This window comes from Kryptolebias marmoratus, linkage group LG18 (assembly GCF_001649575.2).
Source record: "Kryptolebias marmoratus isolate JLee-2015 linkage group LG18, ASM164957v2, whole genome shotgun sequence".
Lineage (NCBI taxonomy): Eukaryota > Metazoa > Chordata > Actinopteri > Cyprinodontiformes > Rivulidae > Kryptolebias > Kryptolebias marmoratus.
In genome coordinates this window covers 14,644,754-14,662,603 of record NC_051447.1, presented here as the reverse complement: position 1 = coordinate 14,662,603, position 17,850 = coordinate 14,644,754, and the positions used below count along the sequence as shown (strand labels likewise).

The window sequence follows — 17,850 nt, the reverse complement described above, 5'->3', positions numbered from 1 at the left end:
GTGTGGCTGCTTAGTTCCAGTGAAAGGAACTCAGACTGCTTCAGCATACCAAGACATTTTGGGCAATTTCATGCTCCCAATTTTGTGAGAACAGTTTAGGGATGGCCTCTTCCTGTTCCAACTGGACACCAGGGCACAAAGCAAGGTCCATAAAGACATGGATGAGCGAGTTTGGTGTGGAAGAACTTGACCGGCCCGCACAGAGTCCTGACCTCAACCCGATAAAACACCTTTGGGATGAATTAGAGCAGAGACTGTGAGCCAGGCCTTCTCATCCAACATCAGTGTCTGACCTCACAAATGAGCTTCTGGGCGAATGGTCAAAAATTCCCAGAGACATTCCTAAACCTTGTGGAAAGCCTTCCCAGAAGAGTTGAATCTCTTATAGCTGCAAAGGGTGGGCCAACATCATATTAAACCCTATGAATTAAGAATGGGATGTCACTCAAGTTCATACGTGTCTGAAGGGAGGCGAGCGAATACTTTTGGCAATATAGTGTATTTTGAATTGAAGTCTCCATAGAACTCAATGTTAAATCTGATGTCATATAAACTAGTCAGAATGCAATTAGAGATATCTTAAATTACTAATACGTCTAGTCATAAACCAATTTTAGATATCTGGAATGTAAGGGCGGTAAAACCGAATTTATGTTAAAACGGCCTGCCATACATACAGTTCATTCAGAGAGAATTACGGTTACTTAAAGTAGACTGACAGCGGTGTGGAGCCGCAGCTGCTCTCTTTAAATATAAAAGGCGTCACTAATCGATCGACGATGCTTCCCGCTCCGCTCGGTGCTCCTCTCCGTCCTCCTCCGCGGCTCTTTCAGTCTCCCTAACGGACCTTATCCTCGTCGACCTCCTGCTGCTTCTGCTCGACTCCTTCAACAATGGCCACCACAGTGAAACTGAACACCGGTGCCGACATGCCCATTCTGGGACTGGGAACGTGGAAGGTGCGTTTAATTTTAATTTTTTTTTTGACTAACTAGCATGCCTCGTTTTGCTAAAGTTAACTAGTTCGCCTGTGAGGTTAGCTAGCTCAGCGGTTCTAAAGAAAGCATGACTGGAGACTATTTATATGACTTAATGTTGTCTAAGTTTTAATTTAAATGCATTCGTAATTGCATACAGACGATTATGTTACTTTAGCACCACCTGAAGGAATGCATGTTTTACTAACTTCACCTAAATGCGTCCTGGTTTCTAGAAAATGCGCTTTATTTGCCCCAGAGTTCTGCTCCTAAAGCTCCACTTTTATTCCTTGTGAACCATTTCTATCACAGTTTTAGCTGAGATTGTGTTACAGGAAGAGACAGCGAGTTACGTAACCTCATCTCTAAAGTGCTGATGTTATTTTTACAGGAACAAAAAGCTGGAACATGCTCCAACAATCACACCCAGCAGGTTTCCTGTACTTGACCTGCTAGTTTGCTGCTTCCTTCTTAAAGCAATCCTGTGAAATGTATACAGTCAAAATGTTTTGTTTTTGTTTCAGTTTTAATAAATTACACATGTTCAAGTTTGATTTTAAGGAAGTTAAATGAAAATTAGCATGATTTTTGAGGTCATTTCTAGCTTTAAAGACTATTATTAAGCAGTATTTAACAACTAGAAACCACATTTCTTTTTATTAAAGACACAGTGATTTAAATGAACTCATGTGAGGTGCATAACTTGACATAGGACTCAGACTTTTTCATATTTGCAAAAACATTGCATAACAAGTACCCATCCATTTTGTTTTGCTAATCTAACTCCCATTTTCTATGAAAATTATGCCAAAATCCTTAACTCTGGATAGTTTCTAACCATGTTTTTTGTTTAGTGTAGCGAGCTAATCTGAAGAATAGTCTGCATATGTTCTTTGAAAAATCTGGTGTCAGGTGTTACAGTCATAACCCAAGAAGTTTTGGTTCTAAGGTGCTCGGTATCAAGACAAAAATAACCCAGACTTTACCAAGTTTTAAAATTATTCAAGTCTAAATTTGCGTGTATAGAGCGTACAAGTGTTAACTCAATGCCAGGACTGAATGACATCAGCAATGAGTCCATCATTACACCGATAAAGAGAATATCAACAACTTTTTTTTACACTTAAGGTCAGATTTGAACAATTTTCGAACCTGGTAAGGACTAGATCATATTCAGAAATGGTGAACACTTGTTTCTAAACCCCCCAATCGTTCTTGTCTGCCAGTCTCCACCCGGGAAAGTCACAGAGGCGGTGAAAGCAGCCATTTCGGCTGGTTACAGACACATCGACGGGGCTTTTGTCTACCAGAATGAGGCGGAGGTGGGCGAGGGGGTCAACGCCATGATCAAGGACGGCGTGGTCAAGAGAGAAGAGCTCTTCATTGTTAGCAAGGTAACTCGTAAAACAAAGTACACGCACAGTAAAACAACCGAGTCGCACAATAAAAGTTGTGTGTTTGGATTAAATATTCAACACGTTTATATTGCCTCATTCTGTTTTACAGCTGTGGTGCACCTTCCACGAGAAGCCCCTGGTACGGAAAGGCTGCAAGAAGACTCTCAGTGATCTTAAACTGGACTACTTAGACCTGTATCTGGTGCACTGGCCCATGGGTTTTAAGGTAGGGATACTGCTTTGAACCTTCTCTTAGCATCGGTCTTACAGAACCAGTTTTATTAGGATGAAGCAGGTCTGAATACTAAATGGGTCTTTTGACTAATTTATGTGCCACTTGTACTCCTATATTTTAGTACAACATTTAATTTGATTGATTAACGTGCTTGTGTTTGTTGTGTCACAGTCTGGGGGTGACAATTTTCCTTTGGACAGTAACGGCGAGACTATCCCTGATAATAGTCACTTACTGGAGACATGGGAGGTACGTTTGTCAAACATCACTAATATCCTGTGCAAATTTTCAAACAAGTGGAGTTTAATCAGACTGATTATGACTTTCATTTTTACTCATTTCAATATTAACAATAGATGGAACTGTTACTCACATCATGGATCATATAAACAGATATTTCTGCTTTTAATGGATTAACGTTGAAATAGTCGAATATAAACACTTCCTGAACTGTTCTCTCCATTTTTGGGTCTCGTATGGCAACTTTCAAATCAAGTACTGAGTATCACCTGATTCATACCATCTCTACATTGACAGCTTCATAAATGAAATATATTAAAGCAGAACTGAAAAGTGTTTTTGTGTTTTTCAGGGCATGGAAGAGCTGGTTGATGCTGGTTTGGTCAAAGCGATCGGCATCTCCAACTTCAACAAGGACCAGATCGAAGCCATTCTCAACAAGCCAGGCCTTAAATACAAGCCTGCCAACAACCAGGTACACTTAAGTTTACTTTCTGCTCTTCATGGAGGAGTTATATGTTTAACTAGAGGGACGTTGCAAAGCAGGAAAACAAACACAAGCTCGAGGCTCCTAAAGGGTAAAAGTAATGGCATTATCTGTCTCTTCCCATCTGTGCTGAGATATATAAATGAGGTGCATCAGTTTCTCCTCCGGCCAAACCAATTATCTGATCTGACCTTTTATATTTTTGTGCTTTCTCTGAACCATTGCTCACAATCAGTGTCCTGCTTCATCTGGTTGTGTCTTTTATCAGATTAAAGCACCATTTTCTTTCTGCCTTTTGTGATTCCACACACTGAACAAAAAGAGCAAAGTAGTCTTGTTTCATGTTAGTGAATGTTTAGTGGATGTAGACTCATTTTTAGGCATTTTAAGAAAATCCGCATCATGAAAGCAAATCTAAACGTATGATTGCAGCTCTTTTTTTTCCTGCTATCTTTGACTGTGTTTGTTTTCTTCCTCTTTAGATCGAGTGCCACCCATATCTGACCCAGGAGAAGCTGATCAACTACTGCAACTCTCAGGGCATCACGGTGACAGCCTACAGCCCTCTCGGGTCCCCAGACAGACCCTGGTATGTTTGCATTCGTAGTGGTTGGTTTCAGCATGTCACTGTTCCTCTTTGTGGTTTATTTAGTCATTTGAGCTCCAACAGGCTTTGTTTTATAATCTGTTGAATAATAATACGAAGCCCGGTTCTGCTTTTAGTTGCGGGCAAAAAGCTGCGTTTGAGTCTTATTGGGAAAAGTGGATAATTGCATATAATTGCAGGGCTAAACCAGAAGACCCTTCACTTCTCGATGAGCCTACCATTAAAGCCATCGCTGAGAAGCACAACAAGACACCTGCTCAGGTATAACACTTCAGATGCCTCTAAGAGTCACGGGGATCTCTTAGGACTAAATGCAAGTTTCTTTGTTTTCTTTATACTATGGTTAAGTAACCTTTAGGTTTTTGAAAATAGACTCTCACCCATATGATAGAAAGTAGTTTGTGTTCATATGTCCCCCGCCTGATGTCTTTGCCAGGTCTTGATCCACTTCCACATCCAAAGAAACGTGATCGTGATCCCCAAATCCATCACACCACAGCGCATTCAGGAGAACTTCCAGGTCAATTACCGAGCAAATATTTCTTTCTTTTTTTCCTCAATCAAATTGACTAACAGCTTTTCTGTTAGGGCGTTAAAACCTTTGTGTAAATGACTGCAGGTGTTTGACTTTGAATTGACTGAAGAAGAAATGAAAACGATATTAGGATTCAACAGGAACTGGAGAGTCTGCCCCATGCAGTGGTAAGAAGCATTTTCCTTGTTGTTTTAAGATTGTTTGAACCTGTGCAAAGGGTCTGCCTTGTTTGATTTGTTCTTGTTTTTGTTTTCAGGGGCAAAAAGCACAAAGACTATCCGTTCAACACTGAGTTCTGAGATAAAATGTGCCGACGTTCCACAGATGCTGGAGTCTGCTGTTCTGGATTCTCCACACCCTTTTTGTTCAGATCAATTTTAACTATTTGTCAGTTTTTTATTAGGAAAATTTTGTTTGAGCTCACTAAATTTAGCTGCTGAAGCAGAAAATGCAAATGGTGAATTTCACCTGTTGTTCTCCCGTTTTAAAGAAACGCGTGTTTATTAGAGTAAAAAGTTGGAAAGTTTGTAGCATTACATTTTGAAATAAGGAAAAATCTGCCTATGATAAACTTAGTTTTCCAAAATATGTCATTATATTTTTGTAGATGGAAAATCTGACAAAGGATTCTCCTTATTTACCTTTTTTTATATAGTTCTTTTAAAAGCAGCTGTATTTTTTTTTTTTTTTATTGGGAAGAAAAATTGGTGCCTTAAATTGTACGTTTTATTCCAAAGTTCTGATCATTTACATCTAAAACCCAGAACATGTTGTATTACATCAGCTCGTCTTGGGATAAATCATATGTGGCACTTTGTCACGTGTTTGAGTCCTGTTACAAAACACTCCGCTTTCACTTCCTGTGTTGTGTGTGTGAAGCACTCCAATAAATTCCTGTAGGAGAATACAACAAGCGTCTGCAAGTTTTCTAAGCTGACAAGTGAAAAGAAGAATTGGGTTAGTAATTGTCTACGAGGCTACAAAAGCTGGCAAGAACCCAAACTACAACTGGTACAAGGAATGAATGAACTGGCAGAGATTTAAAGGACCTGGGTTGAATATACAATATTTTGTTGTGTTTGTTTTTTATCATGTTTATGTTTGTTATCAACTCGTTTTCTCCTCTTCCAAAGGTCTGAACTTTTGCTTTAAGAGTGCCGGAAAAGAAAAAAAACAGAAGTTACACAGAAAAAACAGGTTTTATTTGCACAAATTAAGGTTCACAAATCAAGTAGAAATTTCATTTATTCAACAAATTAAATAAAAGTTTTACAACCCTTAGTGCAGAACAGGCGTAAAGAAAAGAACAAATGTCAGTATTAATATATCAGGAGAAGTTTACTGCTTTTCTCACTGGGACTTATCTTGCTCTAAGTTATGGCTGTTCCTGTGAGCGTTGCTGTCTTTTGTGCTTGCAGTGAGATCTCACCTTTAAAGTTTAGTGATTTTCATCATATAAAGCTGACATGATGCTGATTCATCTACAGTTAGAACATAACTAAGACCTTTTAGACCTTTTAACTCTTCTGCTTTTTTAAGAACCGAAGCCATCCTGATCGAGGCAGAGACTCTACATCCTGGACAGGTCAGTACTCCATCACTGATAACACTTGTGCTTATGAACAGTTTGAATCGACATTTAAAAATTTAGAGCCCAGAGTTTGTTCTTGGAACCCTCCTGTTAAGACATGGCAGCACTAGCTTCACCTCATAATCGACGTTTGTGGTAAATTTCAACAGCTTGTTTTGATCTAGTCATATACAATATACTCCAAGCTCTGTGCGAGTCCATTAGTAAGTAATTTGATACCGTGGGATGTTCAATTTTTCCTTATGAAGTCTCAAAAGCAAAACCGTGCAGCTTAGGTTAGTAATCTGCATCAAAGGGGTAGTCTTTGTGCTTTGAGGCCCTGGAGAGAAAAGATGAGGAGTATTATTTACTTTGGGTTAAGATGCTTTTGCAGGTTTTTTTTAGTTTCTTTACTCACCACGGTGCTGAGAATCCTCTCCAGTTCTTGTTCAAGCCCAGTATGGTCTCCATGTCATCTTTGCTTAACTCGAAGTTGAACAGCTGAAAAAAAGAAAAGCATCGTTTAAAACCCAAAAACCAGAAGGTGCTGTTTTTGAGCTACACAAACATGGAAATCATGAGAAAACACGTCCTGTGAAGTGTGACTCGCCCAGCGTCTAAAAGCTAACGGAGATGGTTCTACCTGGAAGTTTTCCTTGATGTGATGAGGCGTTGTTGACTTTGCGATGACCACCACATTCCTCTGGGTGTGGAACCTCATGAGAACCTGGAGACACAGAAGCACGGCCAACATGAAGACGATCACAGTTTTAATCTTTCAACCCCAAAGAAACAAACAAACATGCTGATTAATTTCCAGTGGTTCAGTTTGTTCTTCATGTTTTTTAATCTGCCACTGTGCTGCTGCTATCAAGTACGGGACCTTTTAGTTCCCAGCATGAGTCGTCTTGTGCAAAAATGTGATTATTGCTTATCTGTACGCTGATTTTACACAATGTTCCTTCTTAGTCACAGAACAAAATTCAGGATTCACCAAATTTGTGCTTGCGTGTCGTACTTCAGATCGTTCAAAAATGCTTCGTACCCTTTAACTGTTCAGAAAGGATACTCGGGAGGATTGCGACGGTCTTCTTACCTGTGCCAAAGTCTTCTTGTATTTTTTAGCGATGGCAGAGATTGTAGGGTCTTCTAGAAGGCGGGGGTCGTCCGGGGAAGCCCTTTTATAAATAACAAATGACAAGATTGTGACATTTCTTGTAAAGACAGCACATTTTTGTGTGTTGTGTGGATGATGGGTTGTATATCCTTTCACCAGGGTCTTTCAGGGGAGCCCAGGGGGCCGTAAGCGGTGACTGAGATGCCCTTTGAGTGGCAGTAGTTGATCAGCTTCTCTTGGGTTAGATACGGGTGGCACTCAATCTAAAGAAACACCCAAATGTTGGTTTTGATGTTGTGATGAAAGTACAAATGTACGTTAATAAGAACCCTGTTTTCCACCTGGTTGTTTGCTGGTTTGTGTTTGAGCCCCGGCTTGTTGAGTATGACTTCAATCTGGTCTTTATTGAAGTTGGAAATGCCGATCGCTTTCACCAAACCATCGTCCACCAGCTTCTCCATAGCCTTTAAAACAAATTACACAGTGGTGTTATTAAAAAGACGTTTTTTTCTAAAAGAATATTCAGTTACAATTTTTTTTTTTTTTTTTTCTATCAGCAGTGTGTTTCTTGCATCACCTCCCAAATGTCCAGGAAGTAGCTGTCATCGGTGACGAATTGATTGGTTTCGTCTTTTGGAAAAGGGTCATCTCCAGGCTGTGAGGGTAAAATATAAGTTTTAATCGCAGAGCATGAATTTAGACGTAAAGTTCTTCTCATAAAAAGTGTAGGCTTATTTATATGGGATTTTGTGAGATCAGGTCTGCTTAGACAAGGTTGAAAATATCTGTTAAGCTTTTTTAGGGTAATCTTTTAGTTGCTGAAAAGAGACCTTCATTCCCACTGGGAAGTGGATAAGGTAAAGGTCCAGGTAGTCCAGATTCAGATCACTGAGGGTCTTCTCACATGCCCCCCTCACCAGAGATGGAACATGGAAGGTGCACCATAACTAAGAACCACAGAAAGAAGTGTTAACTAACGCACTGCATCTGTAAAGTCAAGAATTCATTTTACAACAACACAAAGTGATTTTTTAAAAACTAATTCCATAATCTTCTACAGAAAATACAAATGCCTTTGTCAAAAGCAGGTATGGCTCCAAAAAATAGTTATATTAGTTCATCTGCCTCATACCTACTGCCCCCAGTATTCTTTCTGATGTGTGATTGAAGGTTAAAAAACACTATGGATCGTTTACAACTCAGACCACATTTATAGTTCCATAAAAGGACATTTATGTGGTAAATTACCAGTAAACATTTAAGAGGATGTAAACTTGGAGAGAAGCACGACTAATATGCTTCATGATCTTTCATAGTCTCCACTGTTACACAGTATGCCTTAAAATGATAAAAACTAAATAACCTGACTTGTCTAATTAAGAGTTTTGACTTTAATTTATGGTGTTTTTTGTCATACCTTACTGACAATGAACAAATCTTCCCTTTTCACCACTCCTTGGTCTATCATAGTGTGAATCCCAGCACCAACTTCTTTCTCGTTTGCGTATATGAACGCACCATCGATGTGTCTGTAGCCACAACTGAGAGCCTCCTTCACAGCCTCCGTGACCTTTCCTGGTTCTGCCTGCAAACGGGAATGCAAACGCGTCAAACATCTGCCGGTGTCTGTTACCGAAAAGTCTCAAGAACCACCAGGAAAATCTTTTTGAAACTTGCAGAAAGTGATCATTGAATGGATATTAAATGGTTATTTTTTGGAGTTAGTCCGTTTCAAGATGGCTGCCACAGCCAAATGACCTTAAAAACACAAACAAATGGCTATAACTCAGTTACTTATATAGCTAGTGAGCTAAAAAACTTTTTTTTGTTAAAATGCTTGGATTCTGCCTGTATTGAAATTAAGTTTAAAAAAAAATGAATGATTTGCAAATCATTTGAACCTAAAATGTGGCTAAAATATCTCAGTATTGAGCTGAAACTTTGAGTTGGGTAAGAAGAAGGTGAACCTTAGACTTCAAAATGAAAGGACTCACACCTCACTACTTCAAAACACTGGCATTCAGTCAACGTATGCATGTGAGTTTCAAAAGTAAACTACAAAACCATTTTTAATTTTTGCTGCTTTTGTTATTTTACAGTTAAAAACATGTTTCAAGTCATTCACATCTTGTAATGACCTTTTGCGGTGATTTCAGCTGGCTGAGGTCTGTGTGCAGTAAAGAGTTAACATTTAGTCTTTACAGATACAGTGAGTCAGTGTTGCTGAACTAGTCGCCCTACATTGCTGCTGGAAATGTGATGCATGAATGCAAAAACTGAGAACACAGACGTACAAATGTCCCTGTTAGAGCGTCTGAAAAGACTTGGAGCACTCAGTGAAAGGCAGAATCAACACGGACAAGTCCCAAATTACTGAATGTATTAAAAGAACGTTTAGAAGCCTTACCTTCCACGTTCCCAGACCAACGATAGGCATCTGGGCTCCGTTGTAGAGTGTTACAGCGGGAATCATCTTGTCGATATTGGAGAATATTTCTCGAGCAGGCAGATTTGCACTGGCAGCCGAAGGTTGGGCCAGCCTGTTATTTGGATGTGAAAAGGGAGGGCTTAAAGCGGTCAGTGACGTTTGCCTATCACGTTGTGTGTTACTTGAAATGTGGTGTGACTGTATGCAAGGTTTGCTCAGTTTGGAGTGAAATCAGGGTAAAAACAGAAAATAATATCTGTATTCATACTGAACATCTGGAGAACGAGAGTTGCTGTGTGGCTTATCGTGGTGACTCAGTGAATGACACTTTATTTTACTTGGCGTTCTTTAATGTTTAGCACAAAGGACAGTGGATATGAAACACCTACGCACTCCTGTTAAAATGACAACACGATCAATCATTTTGCAACGTTTTCCACCATTAAAAGCTCATTTCATGTCTACTAGAGACAGATTTATAACAGTTTGGGTCAAAGGTTGTAAATGGCATGCCCAAACTCAAAAGTTGGGTTAGCTACCACGTTAAATATAGCTCAGTATCTCTAGAATTGGCTGAGTTGTAACTGTTTTTGTGTTTGCTAAGGTCAGTTAGCTGTTTTGGCCATCTTGAATTGGGTTGACTCCAAATAATTTAATCAGTTGCAGAGAATAAAATAAAAAGATGCAAAAGGCTGGCTGCAGAAATGCACGGCCTGAAACTAACCATTTGTCGAGGCACCGTTTGATTTAACTGCAGCCTTCATTTTTCGTGGGAACTCTTCGACCGTTAATAAAGTGGCTGATCAGCCTGAGATCAACTTGTCCAGGCAGGATTTTCCTGACAATTACTCAGTTCTGTCCAGCTGTTAAAATCCAAAGTTTCCCAGGGAGTTCATGAAGCAGAAAAAGGAGCTCGTTGTTGGAGATGATCGGTCAGGAGGTCCCCCCTCCCCCCCCCCCAAAAAAAAAAACCCACAGAAGATAATCATCAAGATGTAAAGAAAATATGAGGAGTGATCTTAAAGAGAACTGAATGTTCCAAAGCGAAAAAAGAAAAACTAAGATGTGAACTGGTTAGGAAAGCAGCCAAAAGGCCTACAGCATGTGACAACAACACAGTATGTATGGACTGTCTGGAAAGGGTTTTCTTGGAAAGAAAAACATACATATTGCAAAAAAGATATCAGGTCTCCCTGCCAAAAGCATGTGGGAATATTTACTATGATCTGATGAACCCAACAAGGTTTGTTTGGCACAGGAACAAGGCTGGATCATGAAGAAGAACACCATCCCCACAGTGAAACACGGCGGAGGCAGCATCATGGTTTCGAGTCGCTCTTCTTCTGCTGGATCCAAGATTTTGGTCAAGGTGGGTGGAATGAATTAAAGGTGGTAATTAAAGCTAAACGTGCTTCATACAAAGTATTGGTTATGTGTTTTGGTATGGGGTTTTTTTCAGTTGAATTATAGGATATACAATATGTCACAGTAAAGGTGGAGTAAGTTTTAAAATGGTTTATCACAGTTTCTTTTTTTACATGATAAAAACCTGGTGATGAAAATGCAACTTCTCTAGCCGGAGGTCTGTATTAGTGTGTCTTTTGAGGAAATACTCTGAAGTATCGGTTGTTTGCCAGCGTGAGACGAAACAGCAGTTACAGCATTTAGAATGACTTGATCTGCTCTTCAGTAGCTGGAATACATTATTCTGTAGTGCAGACGACTCAGCAGGTTTCTTCTTTTTATAACTTATCAAGATTTTGGGGTTTCTGGGCAGAACTCGTGAGCGATCAGCTGAGCAGCTTTCAGACCCAGGATGAGCTTCCTCTTTGTCATGTGCAGTTCCTTCGGCGTGTTTTACCATCTGTGGTTGGTGCAACTTTGAGAAAAAAGAAAAAAAAAAAAAAAAAACAGGCTAGACAGTGGAGCACATTTACCATTTCTGTGAATGGCAATGACAGAAGCCATTAAAGATTATAGTGTTGTGTCGTACATAAAATTGAGTTGTAGTCATTTTTTTCCCCAACAGATTCACAGCTTTCGGCAATCTGGACAGAAATTTGTCACATTTATTCACTTCTTGAGCAGAAAAGGAACCAGCACGGTTTGCTTTATTGTTCGTATTCTGAATTGCAAAGATTTTTGAATCCAGATTGTCCCCGTTGGCAGTTTCTCATCACCACGCTGTCATCTTCAAAGCTGCAGCAGGAGTTATTTATACATTTTGTTTGGCTGGTTTGAGAAAGGCCACACTCTGCTGGAACGTTCCTGAACAGCAGCTACGTGCAGAAAAAGGAGTCTGGTTTTATGGAAGGGAATCACTACTATTTAAAACACTATTACACAATGAGGCATCATTTTGCTTGTTGAAAACTAGTATTTGAATCGTTTAACTGATTAACTTCACAGGGAATCATCTTGTTTTTGCTGACTTGGTTTCTTTTAAAAGAGGCAGGCACATTTCCAAACACATACTTGCTTTGGCAATGTTTTAATTACTCAAAACATTAAGCAATCAACACTCTGCACACTCGCAGAAAAAAAAAAAAAAAACACACTCACGCATCCAAAGTGCAGACATATTAGACAATGACATTTGCACAGCACTGTCTTTAAAAATAGGCAACATGAGGCGCTAAATATTGCACGTTCTGATCAGTTCGGGAAACTTAACTTGTCAGACCATTCAGCTTTGCTGGGAAAGGAGCCCAGATTCTAATAATCCCACATCTCGCCCGCGGCTCTGATTACCAGTATTTTGTCGTGGCGCTGATGTTAATTTCCTGCCCTGACTGAGTGAAGGTAGATTAAACTCCGCAGGAAGAAACTAAAAACAAACAACAAAAAAAAATGAGGTAACAGTTGATGAAGGCCAGCTGGCGCACATCACCACACGTGAAACGTCTGCAGCAGAGGTTCCTGAAAGTGCTAACAAGTCAAATTCGTCTCTTTTTGAGAGAACGGTTTTAAATGAGGAGCGGTTTGACGCAGCACAGTGATAGTTTGGCCTGTATAGCTGCAGGATTAGTTTCACAATATTTGACGTTTACCTCGCTGACCTAAAAGAAAAACATTTTTAAACTTTGGCCAAACCTGAGTCGATCAGATTGTACCATCACAAAAAAACTAAGTAAACATAATGAACCAGGAGAGCTAAATAAAAGGGGAAGTATCTGAATGACTTATTTCTAAGCTGATAATGAATTATTGCTTGAAAGCAGCCACTAGTTTGGATATTTGTTAAGAATTGCAAAGAACCACACACTGTTCTCTTCCAGAAACAGCAACCAAAAACAATAATCCGGCTGTATCCTGAGTGGCTCTGAAGTGTGCCTTTTTTTTTTTTTTAGTTTCAGGAGCAGTCGGTGAAGGTGGTCACCATGTTCCCCCGACGCTGAGTCACTGTCCTGCAGTGCTGCTTCGCCGAGCCCTGAAACCTGCTCTCAGTCCTGGAAGCGTGCGAGTTGAAGGAGAACATTTTCTCCAAGTCGTCGAACATGTCGTCAAAGAGTCCCGCGCCGAAGCCCCCCTGCTGAAAGCCCCGTCGGTGGCGGTCGGCGGCATCCCGGTGGGCTTGGAAGTGGCTGTCGAAGTGTCTCTTCTGGTTGGCCTGATTCTGGGAGTGGAAGTGGTGCTGCCGTCGCTGCTGCTGCTGTTGTTGTTGTTCACCGAACGGGTCGAAGTCTTTGAAGATGTCGTCAAAGTTGAAGTTAAAGGACTGGAAGTGCTGCCTGAAGTCGTAGTCGCTCCCTCCTCCTCTGTAACCCTCCCCTGACGATGCATCCTGACCAAACTTGTCATACTCTCGCCGCCTCCTATCGTCTGATAACGTCTCGTACGCTGAAAGAAACAAAAGCGTAATAATGAATTAAATTATTTCACACCAGCGTCTTAGACTAAGATCATCTTTGTGGTTAGAAAAGAAGTTATAGCCATTTTTGGTCAAACCTTTAAAATAGCTTTTTGTGCAATATCACGAGACGTCACGCTCTAAGTATGTGTATATAACTTTCAGCTACTACCACATCAAAATTCAGCTCAATATCTATAAAACTGACTGAGTTATAGGCTTTTATGTGTTGGCTAATGTCAAATAAAACTAAAACTAATGTGTTAAAACTAAAAAATGCCAACATAATTAACATTTAATGTTCTTACAAGCAGTTTAATCTGAAAATCCAAAGAAACTGCTCAATTCTATGGGGATAAATATTAATTAAAGTTGATTTATAATATGTTCTAACACGTTTCTCTCAGATCTGATCACAGAACAGCTCTTCCTGGTCATCATATCAGGACCCAGTGACTCAGACTTACCCTCAGCTATTTCTCTGAACTTCGCCTCGGCGTCCGGCTCTTTGTTTCTGTCCGGGTGGTACTTCAGAGCCAGTTTGTGGAAAGCCTTCTTAATCTGGCGCTCGCTGGCGTCTCTGGGGACCCCCAGGACGTCGTAGTAGTCTCTCTTGGCCAGAATGAACTCTGAGATGAGCAGAACATGAACTGCGAGCAGGAGCACCGCCTGCGCCGTGGCCATACTGATGGGTTTGACGCCCTTTCGGCTGTATAGACATAAGAACAAGTTCAGAGTCTTGTGGTGTATTAAATACTCACAGAATATAACAAAAAGGGGTTATTACGTTACTTAGCGAACTAGTTTTAGAAGGTAAAACGTGCGAAGTAACGTTAAAAAAACGACGTAAGGCTGAAGAAAGAAACTGTCTTTCTGGAATGAACTAGAAACTTCAATGGTAAACCTTATTAAAGCTAAGTAGAATGAACGGCTGTTGCTCATTTCCAGGTTCGGATAAACGACAAGCGACATAATAATGTTAGCTGAAAGAGGGAGAAGTTACCTGCAGGTGAGCAGCAGACAGCCTCGGGGATCCTTCTGACAAACCGCCAACAGCTCCAGCTGATGCGAAACGAAAGCTAGCCGTTGTTGACGAGACGCATTCCTGAGCTGTAACACCACGACTCGCATTGCGATTGGTCCGTTTGCTGACACACTGACTCAGACAACTGTGATTGGTCAAAACTGTGCGCACGTGGAGGATTGAGGGGCATTGTCCGCAAAAGAGTTTAACGAAGCAAGATAACAACCAGCACGTACTTCCGTATACGCTTTGCGGTATCAGTTTCTGATTTAAATTTGAGGGTTGACATATAATTTTGCTAAAAAATATGACTATGTATGTATTACAATAATATTATTTACATAGACTTTATTTTATGATAAAAGACAGAATTAGTTCGAATTTCTTTCTACATAATTTTCTTAACATTGAGTTGGATAACTATCTTAAAACGATTAAAAAGTAAACGATTTAGGACTTTAGCGTTTTTTGTTTATTCTGTTTTTTTGTTATTGATTTTATAAGTCTGTCTTATAAAATACTATATGTATGCCTATTTTGAAATATGTTTGTATGCGTTTCCAAAAAAAAAACAGTCTCACTAAGAAAGTAACGTCACTTCCGCCTACGGGCCATAATCCGGAAGTGTTCATTTGCAAGCTCTGTCGTGTTTTTAAACATTTTATTTGTATATATTTTGTCTTCTGGGGATATTTTAATGCATTTTTACTGCGGAGATGCCTCGTTACTGTGCTGTAAGGGTTTGTCCAAACCGTGGGGGGACGGCTTCAAGGAAAGACAACAAGAGAATTAGCTTCTACCCGTATGTTTTTACTCATTTGTTTTTCACCGCAGTGACTGTAAAACTGTTTTAGTTTAACTGTTAGTGTTGCTTGTTTTGTTTTTAGCTTAAGATAATAATAAGAAAATACTGACAGAGTCCTAATAAAATTGGTTGCGCAGTATGTTTTATGGTTTATAGAAACGTTTAGCAATAGTACAAATTTAATCTGTACCTTGTATAAAATGTCCTTTTATTCTTCCCCGTCTGCAAAGGTTTCCCTTGCATGACAAGCCGAGGCTTCAGAAGTGGGTGGACAACATGAAGCGGGAAGACTGGACTCCAAGTCGACATCAATATCTGTGCAGCGAGCATTTTACAGAGGACTGTTTTGACATTCGATGGGGAATTCGTTACCTGAAAAATACAGCCATTCCTACCATTTTCCCTCAAGTTAATGATGTAATGTATCTCCTGTCTCATCTTGATACTTTTTAAGCAGTTGCTTTTTTTTTGCATTGTCTGTGATATTATATTTTTATGCCGGTGTTGATTATCTGTGATCTTGTTTAATGGGCTTTTCTTTTGTCTCAGGATGGAGAGAAAAGAGCAGCCCATGGTAAAAGAAGCCCGAAGTCCAAGCCTAGCAGTTCAGAGGCAGACGCCGAGCTCCAAGAATCTGAGTCACCTCCCAGGAAGAGGCCTTCCATTTTGAGGAAAGCGTGCAGACAGATTGTGTCAAATATAGATGAAAATGTTGTTTCAGAACATTCAGAAGGGACATTCGAACCGCCTGTGGTGCCGGCACCTGGAAAAGCTTTTCATTCAAGTCTTCCAGAGACGCATACCACCATTTGTGAGGTAATGGGCGACGCTGGAAGGCCAACAGCATCTTCACACACTGGAGAGCAGGGGGACTCGATCGTTGCTGTGTTGTGTTGTGAAACCCTGGGGCCTTTCTCCAGCAGAGAGGCAAACGTGGATCCGGTTGCCCTCCAAGCAGCACTGGGCCAGACTTTTCAGATTGTCCCTTTGGAAATGGTCGAAGAAGAGACGGAGCCCGGAGAGGCAGAGTACATATCATATTACGAGCACTCGTACTGTAGACGGGACGTTGACAAAGACGAGCTGTGGAGCAGGATCTTGGGTTTGCATGCAAAGATATTGGAACTGGATCGCAGGGAGGAGAACACTGTGGCTAAAATTCGCGCTCTGGAAAACGAGATCTCTCTCCTGAAGAGGGACGGGGCCATGTTTAAAGAGAAGCAGAAAATTCTAGAAGATTATATATCATCTGTTTTGCTCTGACGGAATTCTTGATGTGCATGTGTTGTAATTGCTGCTTTCTGTAAAGAAAAGCTGCACAAACTCGAAGTTCCCAGACTTTAACTAAGCATATCCGGCTTTATCCAGCAGGTGGCACTGTTCACATTTTTCAGTGCTTCAGTAGAGTGTGAAGATTCTGTTAGAAAGTGTTATGGATAAGGTCAACTAACAAAGCTTCATTTTTTATTCTTTAGGATAATATTCAAAATAAAAGCTAAAATCCACTGTAGAGCATTTAAACAGTTCTAAAAACATGTACCAACTTATCTACAGTCACTTAAAACATTTTCGTTTTAGTGTTTTAATCATTACTTAAAAGCGCCTTCATTAAAACTTACCACTGTATGATAAGGGTTACTGTTAATGTGCCTTATAACTAATTAATGGTTCCTTTGTTTCTTCCTCTCATTTTCTCTTATTTGGTGACAACTCTTGGAGGTTTCTTTCTAGTTATTTCCTCTGTTGTATAATGTCAGCGTGTGAAAAGGGCCGCCGTGTTTTCCGCCCTATCGTTTCTATTCGAATAGCATTAAATTCACTTTGATGATTCATTGTGAAGCACAAAGAGAAGTAAAAAAGGGTCACTTGATAATCTGCGACCTCCCCGCTGTTTAAGTGCTTTTTGTTCTTTTGATTGAGCCTAATTGCACAACAATTTTCTTTCCCTTTTATAAATGCAGGTTATATTTATTTTAATGGATCGTACAAAAGGGTATAGCGATCGCAATGGCATGTTTTTGACCAAAGATTCCGATAATATGAATAGTTGACACAAGGCTCTGTTTTATTCAGTTTAGGCTCTTAGATTAGGGGTCCCCATATGGCAGATCCAAATGAAGTATTATCTGAAACAAAGGTAATTTTAAAATTTTAGGAAAAAGTCATATACATATTTTTTTGCTTTCGCATATTTCTTAATATTTAATCCTTTTAGGTGGTGCAGCTTTTCCAGCATCGACAGTTATTCCCATGCCTGGCCTGCATTTTTTCATATTTTTCATATATATAATATAAATTGCTTGCTTCCCTACAGGCCTAAAGAAACAATCCGGTGAGTGTAGAAAATTAGCTGTCACAAGGCGAGAATTTAAATAAATACAGGTGCTGGTCATAAAATTAGAATATCATGAAAAAGTAGATTGATTTCAGTAATTCCATTTAAAAAGTGAAATTTGTATATTATATTCATACATTACATACAAACTCATATATTTCAAATGTTTATTTCATTTAATTTTGATGATTACAAATGACAACAAATGAAAATCTCAAATTCATCATTTCAGAAAATTAGAAT

The 17,850-nt window shown here is 39.8% G+C and overlaps 4 protein-coding genes across 4 annotated transcripts; 2 read left to right on the top strand and 2 right to left on the bottom strand.

Moving 5' to 3' along the window:
* The first annotated feature begins 770 nt into the window (after nucleotides 1-770).
* LOC108240995 (aldo-keto reductase family 1 member B1) lies at nucleotides 771-5,385 on the top strand. Its single transcript, XM_017424852.3, has 10 exons — nucleotides 771-959; nucleotides 2,204-2,371; nucleotides 2,484-2,600; nucleotides 2,781-2,858; nucleotides 3,202-3,324; nucleotides 3,819-3,925; nucleotides 4,123-4,204; nucleotides 4,380-4,463; nucleotides 4,563-4,645; nucleotides 4,735-5,385. Exons 1-10 carry the CDS (start codon nucleotides 894-896, stop codon nucleotides 4,775-4,777), a joined length of 951 nt encoding a protein of 316 aa, XP_017280341.1. The 5' UTR covers nucleotides 771-893; the 3' UTR covers nucleotides 4,778-5,385.
* Nucleotides 5,154-9,729, bottom strand: LOC108240996 (aldo-keto reductase family 1 member B1). The gene is made up of 10 exons (XM_017424853.3): nucleotides 9,573-9,729; nucleotides 8,583-8,750; nucleotides 7,996-8,112; nucleotides 7,743-7,820; nucleotides 7,507-7,629; nucleotides 7,322-7,428; nucleotides 7,145-7,226; nucleotides 6,692-6,775; nucleotides 6,467-6,549; nucleotides 5,154-6,388 (listed from the first exon to the last, which is right to left on the bottom strand). Exons 1-10 carry the CDS (start codon nucleotides 9,636-9,638, stop codon nucleotides 6,346-6,348), a joined length of 951 nt encoding a protein of 316 aa, XP_017280342.1. The 5' UTR covers nucleotides 9,639-9,729; the 3' UTR covers nucleotides 5,154-6,345.
* A 2,339-nt stretch (nucleotides 9,730-12,068) lies between these two features.
* On the bottom strand, nucleotides 12,069-14,556 carry LOC108240997 (dnaJ homolog subfamily B member 9). Its single transcript, XM_017424854.3, has 3 exons — nucleotides 14,447-14,556; nucleotides 13,911-14,152; nucleotides 12,069-13,433 (listed from the first exon to the last, which is right to left on the bottom strand). The coding sequence occupies exons 2-3, from the start codon at nucleotides 14,125-14,127 to the stop codon at nucleotides 12,946-12,948; spliced, it is 705 nt and encodes a 234-aa protein (XP_017280343.2). The 5' UTR covers nucleotides 14,128-14,152; nucleotides 14,447-14,556; the 3' UTR covers nucleotides 12,069-12,945.
* Nucleotides 14,557-15,037: 481 nt separating this feature from the next.
* LOC108240975 (THAP domain-containing protein 5) lies at nucleotides 15,038-17,749 on the top strand. The gene is made up of 3 exons (XM_017424813.3): nucleotides 15,038-15,269; nucleotides 15,503-15,689; nucleotides 15,822-17,749. The coding sequence occupies exons 1-3, from the start codon at nucleotides 15,184-15,186 to the stop codon at nucleotides 16,533-16,535; spliced, it is 987 nt and encodes a 328-aa protein (XP_017280302.1). The 5' UTR covers nucleotides 15,038-15,183; the 3' UTR covers nucleotides 16,536-17,749.
* Nucleotides 17,750-17,850: the final 101 nt, after the last annotated feature.